We start from the raw sequence: 25360 nt of genomic DNA, 5'->3' as shown, positions 1-25360 counted from the left end.
CTTTTCCATACGTGCCGTACGTAAAGCAGGGAAACTGTTAGATAGCCTTACATAGCTGCAATTTATAAGCCAAGATCACACAGGCAGAAAGAAATGGATTAGACACATAGCAAAACTTTCCAGGGAAGCCGTGCTTGTTAAACTCCAGACAATCGTTAATAACCAGTTCAAGTGGCAAAGAGACAAACTTCTCATTTTGCACAGACCTACTAAAAGCTGTGATGATAAACTGATGTAAGTTAAAGATTTGATCTCTTCGATCTCTGTCTCATTATCTTGATCTATCCTATTATCTCTACCTCTATTCTTCTGGTAACCTTTAAAGGCACACAGTGAGTGAGATGAGCTAGCTAACCTAACATGCACTCAGTTACTGTTCAGGAGGCCAGAGACATGCATCAACCAGAGTTCAGTCCCCAGGATCCATGTGGTGGAAAGAGAGAAATGACCCCTGAAAGTTGTCCTCTAACTTCCACATGTATGCGGTGATATATGATTTTTGCACGCACGTGCACACACACACACACACACACACACACATAAATAAAATGTAAATATATATCTAGGAAACATTTGCCATATTTTGCAAATTGAAGAAAATACTAGGTGTGGCTAAATTATGGTAAAGGTTTATAATCTCAGCCCTGGTAAGGCTGAAGCAGAGGCATTATGAGTTCAAGGCTAGCTTGGTTGGGCTATATTGAAAAAAAGTAAATGAAACAAACAAACAAACAAACAAACAAATTACCATGTCAGATGACCAAATCCTTATAAAGGTACTGGCTGTGCCCTAAATTATTTGTGATATGTCCTAATTACTAGTTACATGAAGGTTGCTTGGCCTCCAAATGCCTCTTTGTTTAAAGGTTTGGTTGCTGGTAGCATCACTGCGAGAGATGTGTTGACCTCATAGAATATGGGTGCTTGGAAGGTTTCTATAACATGAGAGTATGTCCTCAGATGTCATTGTAGGATCTAGTCAGTCCCATTTCTCTGCTGTCTGGCCGTAGCATGACCATATGTGCTACCACCTTCATCAGAAACCCCAAGTAAAGGGGCTGCTTGATCTTGGAGTGGAATCTCCCAAACTGGGAGCCCAAACAAACCTTTTCTCTCTAAAATGTTATTATTCCAGGTATTTCTATGTAGTGATGGAAAATTAATACGATGAATAAAGTTCATAACTTTACATAAATAAAGCACACACTTCCGGTCTTGCTTTTCAACTGTATAATTAAAACAAATGTATTTGGAAGCAGGAAGAGTACTTGTTCATTTATCATCACGATTAATCTGTTTGACCCCAATGTTTTGGTAGGAAACTGGATATTAAAATAATTAACATTCAAAAGCTAAACAGGATGTTTTCCTTAAAGAGAAGTGTGTAATTATGATCATTGGCAATTTTGTAACTATAGAAACAGACTATCTAGGTTCTAGTTTTATTTTGCCTTAACTGAATACATGGTTTTGCGTGTCTCAAATACCTAACTATTTATCTTTACAGCATGAGAGTTAGATAAGCTACTCTTTACCACTCTAAATCATGACATTGTATACCCCACAAAACAACTGCATTTCAATGGTGAATTCTAATTTTAAAAATAAAATAGCCATCATATTTATAAATCAGGATGAATGCTCAAAGTTTGATTTTTAATATACTGACTCAATCTCTAACATCTTGCTGTCTGCCTCACTCTTGCCTCAAAACCGTAAGCTCAAGTGACCCTTTCCTCAGCATCCTGAATAGTTAGTGACCACAGGAATTATCTCCCATTTCAAATATGTATAATACTAAAAAGGGTAGGATGTGATTACTGCCATCATAATAAGCCCAGGAAGAAGTCTATAGGGCACTAAGGAATGCTTCTCTGAAGACTGTGACCTCCCAAATGTACACAGAGGCCGACACCCTTTAATACCCAGTAATGGCTTTCGTTATCCACTTCACTTCCCTAGAAATCAGTTATTTTATCTCAAACATAAAGACACTGAACTGTGAACTCTGAGATTCTATTTTAAAGCACAAAATAAAAAGATAATACATAACGTTTCAAAACACGCCAGAACTGGCACTCCTTCGTTTGAATAGGATCATGGGGGGTAGTGATTATTTTGAAAAGTAGTCATCACACAAGCGGGATGGGAGTATTTCGTAGAAGAAACTCATCAAATCAAGCAGGTGTGAAGGAGCATGTGTTGCAGTCTGAAAACTCCCTACTTCCTGTTAAGCAGGGGCTCTCAATCATGATGCAGATGGATCAGCCACTCCAGTAGTTCACGATGCAGACTAATTCCAGGGCATCTCCTTCATACTGTGTTCATGATGCAGACTAATTCCAGGGTATCTCCTTCATACTGTGCGAGAACCTTGAATTTGCCAATGATTCCTCAACGAAATATTTTCTTGCCTTTTGATTTGCAAATTTGAGAATCATGTACTCCATAGGAATTTTTCACAACTTTACTAAATGAGATAAAGTCAGAAAAAGAAAACGAATACCAACACATTGGTGGGGTCGGGGGAGGGGGAATGCAAGACATCATGTCCTTCAAGCTGACCTGGAACATACTATGTAGCCAGTTGGTGCTGATTGGAGAGCCAAAAGGCCCAATGTATCTTTTTAACATTCAATTGTTACAAAATTGACTATAATATCACTAATTTTAGGAACCAATATAAGGGATATAATTAGTCTATGTATGTCTAGAAATAAAAAATAATTGCTGCTTTATAATAATTCATCATGGTCATTAAATATAACCTAAATTTTGGGGGGTATAAAATGATATAAACAATACTATTTAATTTTATTTTTGTTTCTGAAGAAGGACAATGGTAATTTTCAACTGACTAAGTGATCCTGAATTTGCTTTTATGGAAGGCTAGTTTGTACACAGAAAGATAAGACCTTCAATAATCTCAGGGATTGTTTAATCCTTGATGAGTTTGGCTGGATTTGCTCAAGAGTAAGTTGTGAGCTCAGCCATGAGCTGAGATGAAGCTGAGAGACAGACAGCTTCTTTGTTTCCCTTTCATACAGAGCCAAGTGAAGTTGCACTTTTGAAATATCGAGATTTGAGCAGCTCTTTATGGTTCATTTCTCCTCCTCATTTTCCCCCACTTCATTTTGGACAGCCTAAAATCTCCAGAGTCACAAGCTCTACAGAGTATCAGCTCCCAGGGCTAGCTTCACTGGTTTACAAGCTGAGTCCCACATCTATGCACCCCACACAAACTTGTGCTATACTACATATGAAATTAGTCTTAGCAATTGAACAGAGAAGGTCTATGTTTGCCTTTTTCTTCTAGACCAGAAGTTCTTAACCTAAGACTCATGACCCCACAGGGGCTGCATATCAAATATCCTGCATATCACATATTTACATTATGATTCATAACACTAGCAGAATTATTGTTATGAAGTAGCAATGAAAATAATTTTATGGTTGGGGATCGCCATACCATGAAGAACTGAATTAAAGAATCATGGCACTAGAAAGGTTGAGAACTACTGGTCTAGACACTGAAAATTTCTTAACTAGACTTGTCTGCCATCTTTGAAGACAGCAAGGTCACTGGCAACTATGTAACCTCAAAGCAGTATGCACTACTGTGAGGATATCTTATTTTCTTACAGTTCCTCAGACACTAGAACCTTGTTGATAGTTTTGATACATTGGCTTATCAGCCTATGGCCCCAGAACTCTATTCACTCTTCCTTAAACCAAGATATCAAACTGTAATTTTTAAGTTCAGTTCCCATCTAAGTAACTAGTGTATGTAAAAGTAGGAAGCTGTGTTTTATAAGAGCAAGACATTTTCAGGAAGCTAAATCAAATGATGACTGCAAATTCAAGACAAGCTTAGTAACAACAATGATAAATAAAAAGGAAAAACAACAAAAAAAGAGTAATCCTCAACTCTGAATTAAAAAACACAAAAAAATAATTTAGATGGTTTTTCCTCTTGCTAAATTTGTACATTTTTTCTATCCATTTTTGTGGAAATTTATTGACTCATTCGTTCATCAAATTCATACTTACCCTTCATCATCTCTATAACTATTAACCAATTCTACAATCATTGTCTTCTCACTGCTGGGCATGCCGTGCTCTAAGCGTGGGTTGCTCTGTGCTATGTGTCCAAAGCATGGGTGCTCTGAGCTATTTTCATGTTTGTATTGAAAGGGTCTGAGCTCAATGAATATCCATGAAATATTTGTTTTCAATTCAATTCCGTTCAATTCAAGCCCTCACTAAACAGTGTATTTGTGATCAAAATGGATCTGAAAAGCTGAACTGTCTACTCTGTGGAGTTTCTAAAATTCTAAACAAACATAGAGAAAGCTCACACATTCTGGTGCTTCAGACACTTTCACACGTTGTTTAAAGTAGAGCATGAAAAGAGAATGTCTTACTCTGACTGGCCATACCCAGTATTTACATTTCCTGGAGGAGGAATGTTTGAGCTGAGTCTTGAAACTCTGGAAGGAAAGATTGATTGGGAAGGAGAATGATGTGATAAGACAAGTGAGTTTTGAGGCTAGAAAGGACCTAGAACTGAAGAATCATAGTACATGGTGATGAACAAATATGCAGGTAGTGCACGATGAGTGGGACCAGATGATGAATACCTGTTTTATCATGATGAATGGACTTTGGGGCTTACAGTGAACTGGCCCAGGCTTTCAAATGAGGGATGGAACAGAATAGAATTGAGCTGGGAAAGATCTATTGCTACAGTATCCAGGGTAGAGCCTAGTCAAGCTCCCTGGCTCTGGCAGTACTGTCTTGAGTTACACTTTTCTATTGACTTTCCAAGCAGCGCGGGCTCATCTCACTCGAATCTGAGTCAAACCCGATCATATGGGAGAAGTCTAGAAAAAGCAGAGGATCTGCAGATGCCGCCTGCAAATGTGTGATTAGAGAAATTCTCGGTAAAATGAATATTGTGGCTCACAACATTGTAAGAGCAAATAGAGCCACGGAAAAAAAAAAAAAAAAAAAAAAAAAAAAGCAACAGCAGAAGCAACTGAGATACATGCTGCAAATTGCAGGATTCTTCCCGAGTCAATGAACAGGTCAACACAGCAAAAAAGAATAAGCAGACAAGAGGGGCTCAAATGTCATGTGAACAACATTGGTGAGTCCTGTGATGAGAAAGGAAGCAAATGGATGTGGGTGATTACGGAATTCAAGGTAAATACTCTCTTTAATGTGGGTGGAGACCAGTGTTTACTAAACATGAAAGATTAATATCAGAAGAGGAAGGAATTGTTTTTAATCCAAGAGGTCACTGTGAACAATAGGGGAAGAAAAAAAAAAAAAAGCACACACACAAGTTACGGTAGAAACCACTCTTAAAATAGTTGAGCAAACTTTACTACACCCAAATAACTCTCCTACCAAGGCCATACATAGATCATCAGATGCAGAATATGCCTGGGATGTCAGCAACTTCTCTTATGTTTCTATTTATTTATTCAAGAAAACAAAACCATATTGTTGGCTTAGCTTCAGCCTTTTTTTGTACGTCTTCTGTCTATATTCTTACCATAATTTCTCAACTATTTAAAATAAAATAGTGCATGGTTAATTAAATACCTTCAAATAGTAATTGCTTAAACTACAGGCTATCATTCAAAGAATGGGGAAAAGATATTTTTGTACTTAGATATGAATATGCACAGAAAACAATTTTTAATTCTTCATCAACCCCAGTCTGAAAGAAAAATAGGAGACAACACCCTGAGGGTAAATATTTTTTTATTGTTTTTTAAGTCTCATAAAGCTTATAAAAGATCTAACACAAGAAATTGAAAGCCTTTTTTTTCTCTTTACAGCTAGCTGATCCTTTATATTATACATTTTTGAAAATCTAATGTCTATGGTCACCTTTGGGGTCTTTGTCCATCATACCCAGGACAACCCAAGGTTTAGGTCAGACCCATGACAGGCAGGCTTGAAGAGCTACCTCCGTAGTGACTGGTAGAGCTGTCCCAGCTGCAAACAGAGTTCTGTCAATTTAGTGGCATTGCTTTTGGGGAGGGGGAGATCCTATAGTTCAGAAAATGTCTCAGATATTCCAAAGGCACACGACATCACACACTCGCTCCCTGTGCATGAAGCTGGGGGAGGAGCCAGAGAAACAATGACAGATTCGAAGAAAACAATGCCATCAATTCCACAACACTATGTGAAAATAATCTAGAAAAATAAGGAGTACACGTGAAGATTTATGAAAGGGGGATGCATAAGGACAGATGTAGAAGAAATGTGACAGCCCCGTCCAGGTGTCTGAAAAACATCAAGAGTAGCCCTGGTCCCCGGCAGAAAACCAAACTGTGTAAGTACTGAAGACTGCCTAGTAATCAATTAAGAGAAACTAGATCTTGGGTCCCAATTCCACTTAAGCGCTACCTAGAGTACAGAATTACATTTAAAAAGAGCTTAAAGAATTTATCTTATTCAACAATTTCTGAGAATCCTGAAACTCCTTGCAACCTTGGGCAGAGCGACTCTTTGTTTTTCCAGAAATGATTTGCAGCTTTCTGCTCCTGAGTGTTTACCTACTTGGGCCTGTATGTAAAACGTACACAGTCTTTTATGTCATGAATTTACAGAAAGGGACAGACGTAAACATCAGTGACATTAAACACCATCAATTACTTCCTCTCTGACACATCCTCTTGGCTTCCTTATCTTCCATCTCCCATCTCTCGTCTTCCTTCAACACTGACTGTGGCAATTCAGTCTCCCATGTTGAACACTTATCATCCTCTACCTCCCAACTCTTAAATATCTACTATTGAACCATCTTTTCGTTCCCACCCAACCACATTCCCTGGGTGATGTCAGTGAATTCCATATCTTTAATTGCTCTTCCTCCTCCCTTCCTCTCTCTCTCTCTCTCTCTCTCTCTCTCTCTCTCTCTCTCTCTCTCTCTCTCTCTCTCTCTCTCTCCAAGCATATTCTCTAGCCATGTCTTGTACAATACCTAGTCATTCGTACTCCATTCCTTTCTAGGAAATGATGTGAGAGGCCTCTAAACTGTAAGATGTCCAAATAAGCGTTCAGAATGAAAAAGTAAAAATAAGAGAACCAACTTGCACACCTCTCTCCCAAAAGCACCTTCCAATGCATTGGCAAAATCATTGGTTATTCTGCCATAGTTTCAAAATTGCCAAGCAGTGAGCTATCACGGCACTTTTATGTGCTAGAGGAGCTAAAAGCAAGGAGTAAGAATTTCTTATCATGTTGATCAAAAAGTCTTCCTGGACACCTCTGCATTTAAGTTGGGCTTCGAAGGTAACCAAGATACAGGAGCTCTGAACTGAACTCATATCCAGTGCTGCAGAGAGTCAACATACCTTCAGAGCATGGCTAAAACACAGGATGTATAAAGAATCTAAAAACAGTTAAATGTGTTAGAACAGGGAGACCAAGCAGTTGGCTTGGACTTTAGTTGGGAGGTTAAGGAGATGATTTTCATTGTGGGTAAGAAGCTTAAAGTAGTCTATTGAAGATAATTCATATAGAGGCATAAGATACAGTAGGATATGTTATTTTATAGACTGTGGACACTGAAAACATTTAAACTATCTCAAGTGTGATAAAGTACACTGTTACCCTGTATAAGATAATTTATTTACACACAAATTATAATTCAATTTGATTTCTATTTGACTAGCCAGCATAACAACATTTGGAATTAAACTTATTTTTCTATTTGATAGCCAATGTTCAGTAGATCAGTAGAGACCCTGAAGGCCTCTGGCCTTCATATAGCAGGATAGATCAAATAGTTCTATAAAAGGAAAGACTGCAGGACAGAGCATTTTATAAGTCTAAACATGTTAATACTTATAAAAGTAATGTGGACACACAAATATGCCTATCCAACATCATAGTCCCCAAACAACTCACATATCTAAATTGGCAACAAAATATAATCACTCCTTTGAAAAAGATGCATTTTTTATGTTCAAGACATTCTTAGAATTGAAAACTAGTTCTGATTTTTTTTTTAAAAAAAGAGTAGTTAAATCGGTACCCAACTTAAAATGATTTCTTTCTCTTCTTTGAAACATCTGAACCAATTTTATCTTAAGTTCATCTCTTAAGATGTCCCCAGACATTGCTTTTGTTATCAAATACTGAATAAATATTTAACTATGACTTTACAAAACATAGAGGAATGACTTGTTTCAATTTGAGACATGGTCACATAACACTCATATAGGAAAAGATGGGGGCATCTGTTAGGCCAGAGTAATAAAAGGTAAAATTTAATCTCTCAAGGAAATATAAAAGAATTAGAAATGTTCCAGGGTGCCAAATTCCTTAGAACCTACTTTATTCTCACATTTCTCATTTTAAATAGCAATAAAGTGAGGCTTTCTTTCTTTATTACTTTATTCTACTTTTCAATCAAGTGTTTTGTTAGTTTGATGCCTTGTTTCAGTGGACTTGGAGAAAACAAAGCTTTAAATTACTCACAATTGTTTTTTTCAAGACAGGGTTTTTCTATGTAACCCTGGCCATCCTGGAACTCATTCTGTAGACCAGGCTAGCCTCAAACTGAGATGCACCTGCCTCTGCCTAAAAACTACTGGGACTGCGTGAGCCACAATCACCAGCTGCTACTCATAAAAAAAATTCTGAAGGAAAAGGTCATGATTACTACATACTAACCAATTAGCAGATACCATTGATACATCTACAGGGGTAAATAAAATCGGACCCTTGGCTCCTCTTGAAAACTACTCATAGGGTTTACACTCCAGATGTTGACCATGAAAAGAATTATTCAACTTTTTGAAAACTCTCTTTTCTTTTTCCTTTTGTTCAGACCTGGTCTAATTTTCTAGCCTAGCTCATCTGAAACATTCAATCCTCCTGCCTCAGCTTCCTGAATGCTCATGGGGGTGGCCAATGCTGGCTTACCACCACACACTTTAAAGCCCCTTTCTCTATGTGACTCGGCATGCGGATGCCCATCTGTTTTGATTATTAACCCTTGTTACATGACATTACATGGATGCTACCCTGTCAGTGTCAATATTCATCTGGAAATCCATGAAATTTTACATTTTCAAATAAAAAAAAAAACAAAAGAAGCAGTTGGGAAGAGTCCACACATATTCTAAGGAAATGTGACTGAGAGGCACTATGAAAAGATCTTTAAAATATAGTCGCTACCTGTAAAAGTATTTGCAAACAGAAGCATTGAGACTTTTTTTAAAGTCTACCTAAAGTAACCCCAGGAACCTCTATTATGTGTGTCTCTTCCGCATTCTATCTATCTATCTATCTATCTATCTATCTATCTATCTATCTATCTATCTATATATTATATACACTAATTCCATGCATTTACAGTGCTTAGAAATCTATATTATATAATATCTTCCCATGTTTTCGTTTGAGCTTATATCAAATTTGATTGGCTAAGTTATAGAACATTTATTTTCTTAATAGCAAGTGAACTCAGCAGCACAGAACGACTGCTCATCCATAATTCAGGATCGCAGCCTAAAACCTTATGCTCAGACAAGCACAAATATTGGCAAAGGTGAAAGACTGAACTGCTACAGCAGCGGCAGAATTATGTCACAATCTGTGTGTGTACTTGAATTCGGAGAGCGGGGACTCCAAATTAAAAGAGAAAATCGTCAACAATGCAGCTGCAGATTAAATAAGCCAGATAGTAAAGCCAGCTAAAAGTTGCTGAAAGAAAGTTCGTTCCTCTTTATTAGCTAGTCATGGTTCTCAAGTGCAAATAAAATATGGTAGGAGGAATTTTTTAAAAAGTGTGTGTTATCTTCCTAGGCAATGAAAATGGTGGTTTTAGAAAAAGTTCTTATGAATTTTTAACTTTGAAAATAGCATATTTGGCTCTATTTAAATTAGTGAAAATTCATCTCTCCTCATCTGAATTTCTTTGCTTGTCTTAATTTTCTGCCCAGTAATACCAGTCCTCTGTTTATGAATCTTGGAGTAAGCAAGGCTTCCAAATTCCCCCTGACAAATAATCCTTCTCCTTTGCCAGAAGGACTAACCCCTGGGGATGCAAACCATCTTATGGACGTACAAGGAGAACAGAAAATGAGGTTTGGTGGCTGAATCGGCAGAATTAACCCAGCAGATCAATGCGGTAGCAGACACCCAGGGCGGTCACTTTCACTGTCTGCCCTCTCTTTCTTCCACCGATGCTGCCAGAGATGACATTCTGCAGCAGACCTATCATCCTTGCTCACCAATCAGCAACATATGCAGGAGGATCTATGCTTACCAATGTTCTCTTCCCAAATATCAGCATTCAGCACTAACCTTGTCAGATATCCTCTGACTTTCTATAATGTTGACAAAAAAGGAAGAACGACTATACACAAGTATAGTCACTCAATTGTATAATAAAACCATCAGCTTTACATGACACTGAATGCATAAAACCACTAATGAGCCTCTAAGCATCTGAACAATCAGAAAAACAAATGTGACACATTATTCTTCTGTGACTATCTGAAGAATTCACCATACCACAGCTTTTATAGATTATAACACAAATTCCATTTAATGCATTATATCCTTGGACTTTACAACATAGTCCTGAAAGAGGTGTGGTCCAAGGGTCAGGGACTAGTCTGTGTTTTGCAAATGGGACCATGCAAACATGTAGACATCAAGCAAACTGGGTGTGCAGTGGAGATGGGGCCTCAGCTCCCTCCTCCACCTCTTTCACACACACACACACACACACACACACACACACACACATTTATAAAAAGATAACAAAACATTAAAGCATACTTTTCAGTGTTGCTCACCCCCAATCAAAGCCTCCGTAATTAGAGCTGCCATTCACCAAGAACAAATAAAGAAGATGGAGTAGGACTGTATTCTGACCCTGCAGGAGTTCCTTCAAATCTTTCCACATCTCTTCTTTACTGCCAGCATTTAGCTTATCTAGAGAATCTCCCCTTTAACAAGCTCATAGCCAAGTTCTCCATGACCAAAACAACATTCTGCACATTTTGAAAAGGGTCTTACAGGTTTCTTTTCCATCATTTCTAAATGGTGCCACTGGGGCTTGACACGATTCAACATTTTCCTCCAGGGATACAGCAAAGGCATATAGTCAGAAGCAACAGTCTGATCTACACAGATCAAGATGTACAACTTATAGTCTGAGACCATTGGTGCTGAACAAAACCAATCAGAATTTTTCAGTCTTTGGCGCAGGGGTGGGGATGGGAGGAGTCTATGTCCTATTTTCAACACAGATCTGTTGTTTTATTGAATAAGCCAGAGAGAAGTCTGACTAATACTGATATCACAAATCAATACAGACTGGCAAGCACAAGGTAAGGGCCCCTGACTGTGCACGTTCTCAGGAACCTGGGTCTCTGATTACACAAGGAGCTCTTTGTATAGCATTGTCATGGCAGACCTACCAGGACAGTAAAGCAGATGCACAATCACAGTGAGTTGTATCTTTTCACATGAAGTATAGGATATGTCAAGACAGCACTGACTTATTAAAAATACTAAAATGATAGGCGCCAGTCTACTCCTTCTTTGCTATAAACCCATAAAGTTGAACGAGAGACCAAGGAAATAGAAGATATTCTGAAATTAATTAATTTCTAATTAATTTCATTAATTAATTAATAAATTTCTTTCTAATTAATTAATTTCTGAAATTAATTGAGTGTATTTTAAAACTGCAATTCCACTCACCTTGTAGCCTTTGCATCACATTTGTGATGTCCCGATGGGACCTGGAAGATGCCCTGGAGGTTGCCATGGTCTTTGTTGTAGCATGGAACCAGCACCAAGTGAAGTGTCTCTGTGCAGGGGAATACTATGCTGCTTCAGATAACAGACACAATCTTGTGTACACCCATCGAGTCTCAGACAAATCTCAGGCGCTCATGGTGATCAGCAAGGAGATGGCGTGGTAACCCTGTGACCTGCACATTCTTCTTTTGCTCTTAAGTAGACATAAGAACCTGAAAAGCGAAGCAAACCAAACAAAAACACAATATGAAAAACATCTACCTTAACATAAAAGGAGAATGTCCCTCCTCCTCTCCAAGGTCTGACTCACTGTCGAGGGTTATACAACTAATATATGAGCAACTGATGCATATAATATGCATATTCAACTATAGAGAACACTAGACAGATTAAAGCACTGATCTAGGTTTAGAATTCCTATGGTATGCACTGTGGTTTGAATGAGAAGTGCCCCTGTACAGGCCCCTGTGTTTATCACCTAATTCAGTCAATGGTGCTATCTGGGAGGTTATAGAACCTTTAAGAGGTGGAGCCTCACTGGAGGAAAAGCATCACTAGGGATGGGCTTTGAGGACTAATAGCTTCAGTCCACTTTCTGGTCTCTCTGCTTCCTTGTGTGAACAGACTTGATCTCTCTGCTCCCTGTACCTGCCCCCATGCCATCCCTCCCCCACCATGATGCATTTGAGCTTATGACTCTGGAACTAGAAGCTAAAGTCAGTCCCCTCTCCTCCTGAAGTTCCCTTTAATTATTCTGTTTTCTCACAGCAAAAGAAATGACACAATACAGTATGTCATAAAATAAAATATGTAAGTAGGTTGCCTAAAAGAAGTCAGATGGTAACATCTTGACATCAAGAAATGTAATCTGAGCAGCAAATGCTCACTTGTACTGTTTTCCTTTTAAACTATAAATTTATTGACTTATAACTTAACAATCAAAATGCTGGATTTCACATCTTGATGTTTAGATACCCCCAAACCTACACCATTTTAATTGCTTTACAAACACTTTTCATATAGCTTTATTGTATACTTTCCAAGGACAACATCATGTCCTAGCTACTAATAACAATCTGATGAATGAACACGGTAGGGATAGGGCTGGGGTAGAACACTTCATTGGGCTTCAGTGGTAGAGTATTTGTCTGTACATGAACAGCCTTAGGGTCAATCCCCAGCAATGCATAACCCAGCCATAGTGACTCGGGCCTGTAATTCCTGTGCTCAGGATATAGAAGCAGGAGAAACCAAGCACCCAAGGTCATTATCGCCTCTTTATTTCTCAATGTCAACATTTCACTGTCTGACTTATTTCAGGCAACCCACTTTTTACTTTATTTTATGACATACTGTCATCTCTTTTGTGGTGATAAAACAGAATAATTAAAAGGAACTTCAGGAGGAAAGAGGACTTATTTTAGCTTCTTGTTCCCAAGTCATAAGCTCGAATGCATCATGGTAGGGAAGAAATAGTGTGGTGGGAAGCATAGAGGACAGAGAGATCATATTCCATCCACACAAGGAAACAGAGAGAAGGTGACAAGGTAGCTCTCAAGGCCAGCCTGGGATACATGGTTATTATCTCGAAAAGTAAAACAAATAAGAAACCATATACATATATAGATTATTTCATTCTAAATATGATTTCCAAGTATTCTCATTTTAGAAGTCAAAAATGGACCTGAGTTAATTTTTTTTTTCCTTGAATCGGTCTCAGATGCTGGTCTGCCATTACAGTAGCTCTTGTATGTAGGCAGGTGGAGTGCTTTTCTCAGAAGATACAGGCTGTCATTAGGTAAAGTTATAGGTCACGATGCATGGTTATATATAGTTATTTCTCCCCCGCCTCCCACATCTCTTGAAGATCCACAGGTTTACAGAAAGATTCTAATGTAAGTAGTAAGACTGGGATGGGGTGAGCTAATCAGATGGGACATTGTCTTTCTAACTCTCTCTCGATTCTCTTTTTGCTGGTGCACTTTATCACTCTCACTTTGGAAGTGAAAATGAGGTAGGCAAGTAGTTAATGTCACCCTAACATTGAGAAATGTACTGTGGGCAAAGCTTTCCTAACCCTGGGGTAAACTGAACAGAGTCCTGCTATGAACAAGACAATTAGAAAGAAGAGTAATGTCTCTAGAGACAAACACTCAGTGAAGGGATACACTGAGGCCTGAGCACAGCCAATCTTCATGGTAAGTCACTTTGCATCTCCAGGAGACAATGCTGATGATGGAGAAAATAGGAATTCAGCTGGGAGGCAAAGGCCAAATTAAAAGTCTAAAGCGAGCACAACACACACGTGTGGGATATTCCATTTGACTGAAGGGGAAAAAATAAAGATGAGTCTATATGTGTTACACGCAAAAAAAAATTAGTGAATGGGTTGTGTAACCCAAAAATAAGGATGGGCTGTATAATCAAACATAACGACACATTGTTATTTACTTTAAGTGACTTCATAAGAATGCATACATATTGGTCTCTGGCTGGAATGCATTCATGTGAAACTAGCCATATCTTCTGGAGACTACCACCTGTGAAAGGGTAGAAAACACTGACTGTGTGTTCACCTATCAAGTGTTAGAGGCTATGTATAGGAAGGGGAACTCAGTACTTGGCATCCTGTGGGTAAGAAATACACTATTTAGTGGGTGAAGCTTCGAGAGATGAGGATGGGGGAGAAATAACTATATATAACCATTCATCATGACCTATACCTTTACCTAATATCTCCTGAGGAAAGCATTCTACCTGCCTACATACAAGAGCTACTGTAACTGGCAGACCAGAGTCTGAGAAGGCTTAGTACTAGGACACTTGACTGACACCCGCAACCCTCTCTCAGACACTGGGGGGAAAACTAAACTAGAAATTATTGCAACCCAGCTACCTCACACCAGTCCACGACCAGTCCTGGAGTTCATAGCTCATTATGGCAAGCCCCATACACTCTATCCAGGATTGCAGAATTAAAAAAGCTTTTCTCTGGAAATCACTGTGTGATCCCATGACTCCTTCTTGTTCATATCCATGTCTCAAAAAGACTAATCTTAGAATCAATTGCTCCCACTTCCCTCTCCACATTCAACGACGATTTCTCTGCTTCTGTTCACATGTTCCCGGTTTTTGCTGCCTCTGCAGAGCTCACACATTCTGACGGCCTGAGACCAGAGTTAAATCAAAGATAAATGTGGCGCAGAACCTATGTTTGAGGAGTATAGGACATAGTAAGAGAAGCAATGTAGAAGAGATTTTTTTTAAATCCCAGGAATAAGTGTGGATGTAAAACTAGAGGGGTATATAAGATGGGGGCTATGCCAGTCTTGGGGTTCTGGAATGATGTCTTGAGAAGGCTTTAACATCTAAACTGAGTTTGGGGGGAATGGATCAGGGGAATGAGGAGAGCTACTTTCCAAGGCCTTCAGGAAAGGCATTAGCATAAGGAAGGGCAGGGTACCTGGATACTGAAGTTGTGTGCTCATGAGAAGGCACAGTGATGGAAAGCCCTGGACATAACGCTCATCAGTACTACTCTGCATCTCTAAGAGGCATCAAGGAGCCAGTAAGGGACTCTGGGACAGAAATGAGAAGACATCATTTAGAATTATTTATCTGAGATTGAATTTCGAAGAGCCGGAGTTGGCCTTAAACTTGACATGTATTGAACGTCTTATCATTCTGCTCCTAACTATTCAGTGCTAGCATTATGAGAATACACTACTATGCTTCATTTATGCCATGATAGGGATCAAAACTATAGCTTTGTACACATTAGGCAAGCACCTTACTAACTTAGCTACACCGCCAACCTGGCTACTGTTTTCAAGGGTATTTTTGAGGTGGATAAGGTTGGACAATCCAGGAATCTACGTAAGGAAGACATCTCAGGGCTACAAGTGGGAGCTAGATGGAGGAGACAGGGAAGAAAAGGCAAAGCTGAAGAAATATTTAGGAAGGAAATTTTATAATCCTTGGTGGTAAGGCAGCTAGGATTGGGGTGGGGGGGAGTGGGGGCGTCTGGGATGGCCAAGAGGATAAGAGCTAGGAAGAGGCTTTTCCAGGGTGGAGAGAGGGGAGTAAGAGGTCTTAAGAGGCACTAGGATTCATGGTATTTAATTGGTGATGCTCTGGGGCATCTTCAGTGTCCCTTCATTATCACCCCTCAGTGAAAACGCCAAGCTGGAGAAAGTCACAGCATCACTAATTATTTAACCAAGAACCCCATATGCCCGACATCTTTCCTGTCTGCTCCAATGGGGTCCCTATCTAGCAGGAATGATCCAGATGAGAATAAATATGTGTTGGCGTGTATTTATCATATTGTGAGCTCACTTTACTGTGAACACCACTGGTATAGGGACTGTGACATGTTTTGTTTTCTCTCTGTAGTCCTGAAGATGGTACCTAGGGCTAGTGCATGTTTGAATACTACTCCCCAGTCTTGGGACATTAACTTTTCTTGCCTTCCTTTTTCAGCCATTGACACTAACTATATCCATAAACACATGCTGAATATCTAATATTGGATTTTTAAATTATTTAACTAAGTGCATACTGTTTTGTGTTTATGGGAAAATACCCCTCACTGAACCTCTTCCTCTCTAACACAAGAGTTGGTGCAATATCCTTCCTTTTTCAGGGCTGAGACAAACTATTTAAATTTCATCATTCACCTATGTACATACATGCAATATTGTGAAACTGTGCTTTTCTTGCTTTTGACTGATACAATAGGGCCATGAGATTAATAAGAGATTTTAAAATTAATAAAAAAGAGAAACAATTAAAAAAAAGAGACTGGTAATTTGGAGATACAAGTTCAAAGCCTCACTTTGTGCCTGCTAGTGGGGTAGTTTTGTGATCTTGTATGTGGGACTTTATAGTAAGAGCTTGTCAGAGAAAGTGAAGTTTCAAAAAATTCACAGCCTGGCAAAGAAAGGCCTAGAGATGGCTCTTGTATTGTTCATATGATCTATGGTGTGTTCGTGTGTATGTGCCTCTGTATGTGCTAAAGAAAACTTAAGTGTCCATGTGTATTTGTGTGAGTGTGTGTTTCTATGTGTGTATATGTGTCCCTCAATCACTCTCCACCTTATTCTCTGTGATTGTGTCTCTTACTGAACTTGGAGTTCATCAGGGAAACATGGGGTTGGGACTGTGACAGTCTTTGATAGGCCATTTGCCTGCCACATGTAAGACCTTGGTTTATTCCCAGCAGGTAACTATGTAATATTTGGCGGGTAGACTCAGCAAATAACTGGCTTCTCTTTTTCTTTCCTTTGCCACATTTTCTCCATCTTAGGCTAGGAAGAAGCTCCCAAGTGAGCTTGCTAAAGGTGGTACGAGTCACAGCCAGGCAATGAGGGATACGTGGTCCTACGGTGTTGAGGAGACTGATTCTGCAGCAACAGATATGCACATGAGCCGCCTGAGAACATCATCTGGGGGGCAGATACAGCACAACCAGGATCTCACTTTGCCAGTGTTTTAAAGGTGTTTTTTTTAAACAGATGCAGCAAATTGTGGGGTGGGGGATAGTTGTGACATCTAGGGAGTCCAGGCAGTGACCAAAGCAGACAAGCCCCTCTTATTGTTGAGGTAAGAGAGAAGAACAGGACATAAACAACAAGCAGGTGACTTTGCAAAGTTGCCGCCCAGGTCATCTTGGGAACAGCCACCATCTGGTGTGTGCAGGGGGAGAGCAAGTGCAGAGGCGCGTCAACCTCTGTTATTTCGATTCTCCTAGCTGAGTGAGTCTCTCCTCTCAGTGCACACACCTCTGAAAAATGACATAGCGGTGCGGTGTCACTATGTCATTTTTCCTGTCTCTACTCAAAATGTTCAATAGGCTACTCCAGCACTTTCTTGCTTATGCCACTAAACAGGGATAAACCAAGGAAATCAGTGCGAGAAATAGTTCTGGACCACGGGGATTCACCTCAGTGCAATATAAATAGAGTTTCTAGTACTAGGAGACAGTAGCAAAAAAAGACCAACTGTGCATCAACCAGGCATGATGTCCCTAACTTATAAACACATATCACGAACTGAGACCACAAGCACTTAAGTAAGTTTACAACGATAAAGTATGGCTATTAATTTAATGTCTAATCATGTAGAGAAATCCGTGATTTAGACTAAAGTCATCTCACTCTTCTTAGTCAAGTCTGTCACCGGAATAAGTTCAAAATAATGCATAATTTTAATAATCTTTAAATAATCTTTTAATAATGCATAATTAATAATCATAATCTTTCTCTACCTTCTCATTAGTACTGGAGTGAGTTAATAAATATTAAAATGGCATAACAGGACTCCCTTGGGTTAATAAAAGTATATTAGTAATGTATGTGTGGAGGTTGTCAGGAAAGTGCCCCTCATTATTCACAATTGAGAATCACTAAGAATAATAATAATAATAAATGATACCTTTCATAGAAAGATAAGAAAATAAAAACATAATCACAAAGCAGTCGTGTTGAAAGCTAGTGTCATGATTCAACCTTTCTGAATGAGAGTCTAGAGTATAAAGTCACTCACGATATCTGCTGCCCTTGCTTCTCACTTTGGGGTACGTACATGTTTCAGCCCTTGCTCAACATTAATTTTCATTCGGCTCAACCACAAGGAAGCATCATGCATTAAGGAAGCATTAAGAGGAGAATGTCCACACAGGCCAGTCTTGAGGCCTGGCCTGCATGCCAGGCACAGGCAGGCTACTGGGTGTGGCAGCTGGAACTGGAGCTGTGAGCTGTGAACCAGAATGCCTTCCACCTTGCCTGGTGATAGGCTTCTCGGGATGTTCCCAGTCACACCCCCTCCGTGTAGGAAGCTATGTATACCCAGTAACTATGAGAACGTAGGACCCAGTAAGGCATCAAGCTGCAAGTGGCAAGTAGCTCTGGATGCTCTTGAGACAGCAGACTAGCTTTTCCTCAATCTCATTTCCTGGGAGTAAAAGGAAAGTTCTTTATCAGGGAACAGGGGACAGTGAGAAGGCTTGTAAAGAATCCTTAGTTTAAAAAGATACAAATAAGGTTCTAACCCTAGGCGCTAAGCAAATGTTTCTTAATGGCTAACACTATAGCAGCTGGTCTGGAGATTTTCCTTATCTTCAACACGAAACATGTTAAGGGAGTCATGACTGGGCACATTTTATTCTTCATCTGCCACAAGTGATATAAACAGATATTAAGCACAAGAAAAAATAGATGCGTACTTTAGTTGCGTGTTCTGGTGTCGGCAACGTTTTAATCCACGTTATTAATTTTTTTTATCATGAAGAATAAAGGGCTTCTCACAGACACCAAGCCTGGTGAGTCACAAATCAGCATTTCATAGAGATGTAGGTCATATTAATAACCTTTGCTTGACTGAAAATTGTGTTTTCTACTGTATAGGTCTGACTCCTATATCAAATGATGACTTGAATGTAGTCCGTAGAACAAGAGAAAAATAAGTGGGCCTGAAAAAATAGTTTATTTGGGGGTTTTTGTAACATTTACAGATATACAAGATATTTTGTAATATTTTCAGATACATAAAAGTTTTTCCGCTCCAAACTGAAAAGCTCAGAAAAACACGGTCCAGGGAGCTAGGGTTGTTCAGCTGATATTTTTCTTTAGGATGCACCTGACTCTATGGACCAGACCTGAACTTGAAGCATCAAAGAGTTAGGTCAAACCAGCACGAGCAACCTCTTTTCCTAGTGGTGTTTCTTTCCTATTAGCTGCTACATTTTGAGCTTTAGATCTGCCCTTTGCGCTGCACCTGCCTCCCCGTGAACCACCATTTCCCAGGTCTCCTCCTCCAGAGGTGCAAAATCTCTCTGAAAAAATGTCTTTTTGGAGAGTAGATGAAAGTTATCTTGTCCTCTAGTGTAGGCTCCGCCTGGAAGCAATCGCACCAGCTGAGTCTCTTGGGCCTCTGCGCAGTCTTCAAGCCTTAGGCTCTGCTACCCAACTTCCCTCCCCCAACCCTTCCTAAAATAGTCTGGGGGTGGAGGAAGGGAGGATCCTCGAATTTATTCAACGCGTTACATGCGTTACATCTCACATCTGATAGTAGCGACAGTACAGCGCGGACCATCATAAGAGAGTGCCTGCCTTTTGCTTGAGCATCTCTGGCTCCCAGGATATGTGCAGCAAGCGGAAATGACAACTCAGAGAGCGGGTATTAATAGGAATATGTACGTACAAGATGCAAAGAGGCTAGCCAGCCTCCCTATCGCTTTCCCCAGGAGTGTCACACACGTACACAAGTACACACACCGCCGCCACCCCCCTCTCCCTGTGGTTCGCGGCTCGTCAGCGTGCAAGCACAAACTTGCTGCAGTGTGTTGCCTTGCACCTGTCATTCCTCCATCTCTTTCTCTCTGTCTCTACCTTTGCTATTTACCTTGATCCGGCCTTGTTCAGGTTCCAAGCAGCGAGGTGACGCTAGCGAATGCCTCTTCCCGGCTGCGTGCAGCTCCGGGTGTGCGCTGCCGCCCTGGCCTTGTAGCCGGGTGTCCGGCGGCGCTGTCCGCAGAGCTGCGGGAGCCAGGATGCCCTGGTGACAGAGTACAACAATCCTAGCCCGGTGTGGGCCGGTGCTGGGGTTGGCGCACACGCGCTGCTCTGCGCTGGCTGCTGGTGGTTATGCCCTCCCTCCCTGCCTAGAGGATCCGTCCCTCCTCCAGGCTGCACACCAGGGGGTTAGGCCTCCCCCCTCCCGCCCCCTGCAGCTGCTGCTCCTGCCGCCAGCGGAGGTCGCCCCAGCGGATTCTTCCTCTGAGCATCCGCCCAGCACCTCCCACTGCCCGCCACACCCCCTCCCCAACCCCAGGATATGCGGGTCACCACACAGAGCTAGAGGCGGGACCTGGAGGCTCTTCTCAGGCTTTCCTCTACCTCTCAAGTGGCTTGTGGCCACTTCTCTGACAGCCAGAGTCCTTCTGCCAACCACTCTCTGAGCTAGCATCTGCCAAGGGGTCCCATTCTTGAGGGGCATGGTTGTCTCAGCAGCTTAGAGATGCTGCATCGTGTTTTATTGGTTGCTAACTTTTGTCCACATTCTCCACAGCACAGTTGGCTTCTGAACAGAACTCTGCAATGGCCTGGAGGTTCCTGATGCTCCCAGGGAAGACATGTTTCAGGAACACAGATGCCGAGGGCTCTTTCTTAATCTGCTTCCTAAAGCATCTTAAATGCTGGCATCTGGGCTGCCAAGTCAGCCTTAGGGACGATGGGAGACTAGGCAGGTTTTCTATTTTGTTGCTTCAACATATAAAACTTAGATTTCATGAAAAGACGCTTGACATCACCCCTTTGATTCTTGGGTATTCACAGTGATGTTTTTGAGAGCATCATTAGGTTCTTTGGACCCACCGTTCACAGCGTGGAGCCATTATAGTCCTTCCCAAGCCCTTCTTCCCGGTGCAAGAGAGTCCATGTTGCTTAGTAGCCTGGAGAGATTTGTTTTGTTGTGGTGTGAAGGTTTCCAGGCAAAGTCAAACATGGCCTTTTCCCCCAACAATGGAGCCAGAGTCTAAGAGGATTATGGAGGTTGATTGAAGCTGTTGCAAGAATCTTAGAACAAGAACTCTCTGAATTGTCTCAACAGAAACAAAATCATGTTAATTCTCTAAATTCACTGAACCGAAGGGTTACTTTATAAAGTGATGCAGTTTCTCCTGGCTCCTATCTCTCCACCACCTGCAGCCACCATCCTCACTATTTGCCTTTCATTAAAAAAAAAAAAAAAAAAAAAAAAAAAAAAATCTCTTTTTCTACATCCCATCAAAAGAACCTCACCTGGGATGGCTACTTTTAAAGGTCAACTTAAATTCTGAAGATCGGGTTGGCCTGTGGGTATGGTTATGTGGGATTGATTTGATTTTTAATTTATTCAGTCCACTGTAGTGGAGACTATCCCCAGGTTTGGCCCTGAACTATATAAAATAGAGAAATATAGCTGAGCTAGTGAAAGGCAGCCTGGGTACATTCATTTCAATTCATTTCTCTTTCTTTCTGCTCTTAACTGTGTATATGGTGTGACCAATGCTCACAAACTCTGTGATCCCCACCCCCAACCCTGCAATGTTGGGTTTGAAAGGTCCGGGACTCCCCAGAAAGGGGTCCACTTAAGTCACAGGATAGCACGCACCCAAAGGACACACGAGAGACCGTCTTGCTGTAAAGCACATGAGGTGGTTTATTATATCAGAGCTCTGGGCCAGCCCATATCCCCATATCTCACATAGGGGATAGAGGGACTGACCTCGTGGCTCAGGGGCATAGCGCTTATATATGGGCGGGGTAGGGAAAAATCGAACTTTCGCGCGGGTGCACAGGATTGGTTGTTTTACCTTTTTTGAACACTAGTAGGCCGTACCATGGGGCAGGGTGTAGTTCTTCCCTTGGCCAGTCAGTTTCTGGGATGTTCTTAACAGGCCTTTGTACTGTAACTCCCCCCTCCTCTGTAACTAATTAGATGGACCCAAACCTGCTGGCAGGTGCTTTTCTGCCCAAGGTCTAAGGCGAAAAATTTACACATATTTCATAAGATGGCCTTTATAATTTTTCACTCTACAGGTTCTAACCTGGAGTTGTTTGCTAAGTGGACCCTTCCCTGCCCTCTGCTGCCTTTTGTCAGTGTGGTTGACACAGCAATAGAAATAAAACTGGAGGGGCTGGAGAGATGGCTCAGAGGTTAAGAATGCTGGCTGCTCTGACAGAAGACCCAGGTTTGATTCCCAGAACCCATACAGTGGCTTACAGCCACCTGTAACCCCTGTTCCAGGGTATCTCATGCTGTCTTCTGACTTCTACAGAGACTAGGCACACACATGTCAAACAGATATACATGTAGGTAAAACGTTCATACAATAAAAACGAATAAAGACAAAAATTAAAAGAAATAAAACTAGATCAAAACTCTGGGGGAAACATCAGCTATCAGTGTTCTCTTTCCTTGAGTGTTGCTTTTGAAGCTATGCTAAACACTTTCTGGGGCAACAGATTTTATTTATTTATTTATTTATTTATTTGCCAACGGTGTGCTACCAACCACATTCCTCTCCCACATAAGTAAACTCTAATTGTAGAACCCTGTGGTTCAGAGTGTTTGGGTTGAATCTGAAATGACAACCAGTGTGTTGCCTGCCTCTACCTCTATCTGTGGCTTCCTGGAGCAGTCTTGTGGGGATAGCCACCAGAGCCTAGCAGTTGCTCCTGGCCAGCATACTGCCAGCAGACTGCAAGCCTTCCCCTTTAAAAGTAAAATACCAAATAATCTTGGTTCTCTCTCTTAATCTCCATAGTCACAGAATCAGTTGGCCCTGTTGGTCTTGAAGATGGAATCAGAAGATTGGCTACACGGGAGATTCTTTGTATTCCTAGCTAGACTTACCTGAGAAAGAAGGCACTTAATTGGAAATCTGAAACATAGTTCTAAGTAAAAGAAAGTCCTTGATTGCCCTTCACCCCTCTTCTTCCAGAGTTGACAGAAGTAGTGCCTGTGTGTGGCTACTACTGGCTCCCTGATTAATTGAACCAACTTGATTCTCTACAAAAGGGAAAAAAAACCCCTCATTTTAGATTTTTGTAAAGGGTTTGTCCTTTTTGCTAAACTCGGGAAGGTTGTTAAGCTCTATTTATCCAATAACTGTAGCTTAAATGCCCAGCATCTTCCTGAAAGTGTGCTGAGTGCTATGGAATTACTGGAAAGCCAAACCTAATCTGACTCTTGCCTTACTAGACTGTATCCTGTAACCAGGGACAGGGCAGTGCTCGTGGACTGCATGTACCTATAGAATCCCATTCTCCAAGGAAACGTGGGTGTTGTTATGTGAGATTCCATTTAATTTATTCCAGAGATCAACAAGACTTTGCTAGTGAGATAAAATGGAACCAAGACTTACAGGGGAATGTTACTAACAAGATGCAAGGGAGCTGGCAGCTAGGGTGCGGGGCACTTCAAAGTTCATAACATCTGATGATAGACAACATCACCCTTCAAACTTACAAGGGATTGGTATTAAAAGCCATTAGAACCTTTTCAGTAACTAACTAGCACAGCAGAACTAGATTTGTGATTTGAACTTCTCCTTTCTTTTTTTTTTTTAATTGGATATTTTATTTACATTTAAGATGTTATCCCCTTACCCCATACTGCCCCCTGCCCAGGAACTTCCTATCCCATCCCCCCTTCTCCTGCTTCTATGAGGATGTGCCCCCCACCTCCCCACCCTTGAATCCCTCCCCCCAACTGGGCATCCAGACTTCACAGGACCAAGGACTTCCTTTCTCACCTATGCCAACAAGGTGGCGGGTAGATCTGATCGGTGGAGAGGTCATGAGGGTGGAACCCTCATGAAAGAGATTAGTGCCCTTATAAAAGAGCCACGGTGATTATTGTGCCTATTCTGTCATGTAAGAACACAGCAAAAGGGCAGCTCCCTGTGACCCAGACACTGAGTTTTCTAGATCCGTTATCTTTGACTTCCCAGCCTCCAGGACTCTAAGGGAGATATCGTATATAAGTCTCCAGACTATATTAATACGGAATAGTCCCAACGTTGATGTAAGGCATAAACTCAAAGAAGTTGGAAAAGTTATCCTTTGATAGTATAGGGTTTAACAGCTTGGATTTTGAGAAGGGAACGCCTGCTCCTAGCTCTACTGTTAACTGCCTGTGTGCTGTCAATCTAGTAATTGCCTCTCATAGATTCAGATTTTACAAACCCATGATTCAACATCACAATAGTTCCTTAATTAGAGAGCACTTGTAGAGACTCGATGAGCTAATACCTAGAAAGTTATTAATTTTTCAGTGCCTGTATGTAGTCTACGAATGCAAGATGTAATTAGTAGTAGTATCACCAGTATAGATAATACTATTGTTGGCAAATTAAGGCAGAGTGATCAATCTCCCCTTTCGTGGTAGCTTGACTGAAGTAAGAAATCTATTCCCCAAAATAGAAAATACCTTCCTCAGCCATCACAATATGACCAGCAACTGCCTGGGGAAGGCACCTGAGCCTCTCCTTCAAACTCAGGCTATGCTTCATCTTTTCTTTCTTCCCACTGCGTGTAGAATGCTCCTTACACACTAAAGTTACAGCTGAGCCTAAAGGTAAAGACCCTTTTCAGTCTAGTTGTATTCTAAGGCCCGCAACTTCCTGCCCTAGGCACTGTAAAATACAAGTTATCTACTGTGACAACATGACCTCATCAAGTGACCATTTTTTTTGTTTCTGTCGTGTCTATTTTATGTAATTGGATGAATGCCATGGGAGTCTCGCTGTAGTTTAAAAAGATGCTACTTATCAGAAGTCCTACCACTGGTGTGTCTCTGCCCACGTGAACATGTGTATTCTGTAACAAGGAGTCTCCTTCCCACTCCCCTCTTGTTCTTAACAGTGTTCAAAACTGGTTTGTTTAAACGTACAGTGAAACTCAGCCGGGCAGATCTTTAGTGTTTTAAAGGAAAAGGGTTGGGGCATCATATCAGCAAGAAGCAGTTCATTAGTCTTGATCTGGGTCAAGAAACTGGGATTCCTCTT

At 40.8% G+C, this 25360-nt stretch overlaps 1 protein-coding gene across 3 annotated transcripts in view; it reads right to left on the bottom strand.

The window, feature by feature from the left end:
* Nucleotides 1-20500, bottom strand: part of Syne1 (spectrin repeat containing nuclear envelope protein 1) — a 478529-nt gene extending 458029 nt beyond the window's left edge. For all 3 annotated transcript variants that reach the window (XM_076926749.1, XM_076926750.1, XM_076926751.1), the window contains exons 1-2: nt 20212-20500; nt 11749-12020 (exon numbers count right to left, since the gene is read on the bottom strand). In XM_076926749.1, the coding sequence (XP_076782864.1) occupies nt 11749-11815 (67 nt within the window). In that variant the 5' untranslated portion in view covers nt 11816-12020; nt 20212-20500. The remainder of the gene's footprint in view (nt 1-11748; nt 12021-20211) is intronic.
* Nucleotides 20501-25360: the final 4860 nt, after the last annotated feature.

Source organism: Arvicanthis niloticus, chromosome 28, assembly GCF_011762505.2.
Source record: "Arvicanthis niloticus isolate mArvNil1 chromosome 28, mArvNil1.pat.X, whole genome shotgun sequence".
NCBI lineage: Eukaryota > Metazoa > Chordata > Mammalia > Rodentia > Muridae > Arvicanthis > Arvicanthis niloticus.
This window is presented reverse-complemented; position numbering and strand designations above follow the sequence as displayed.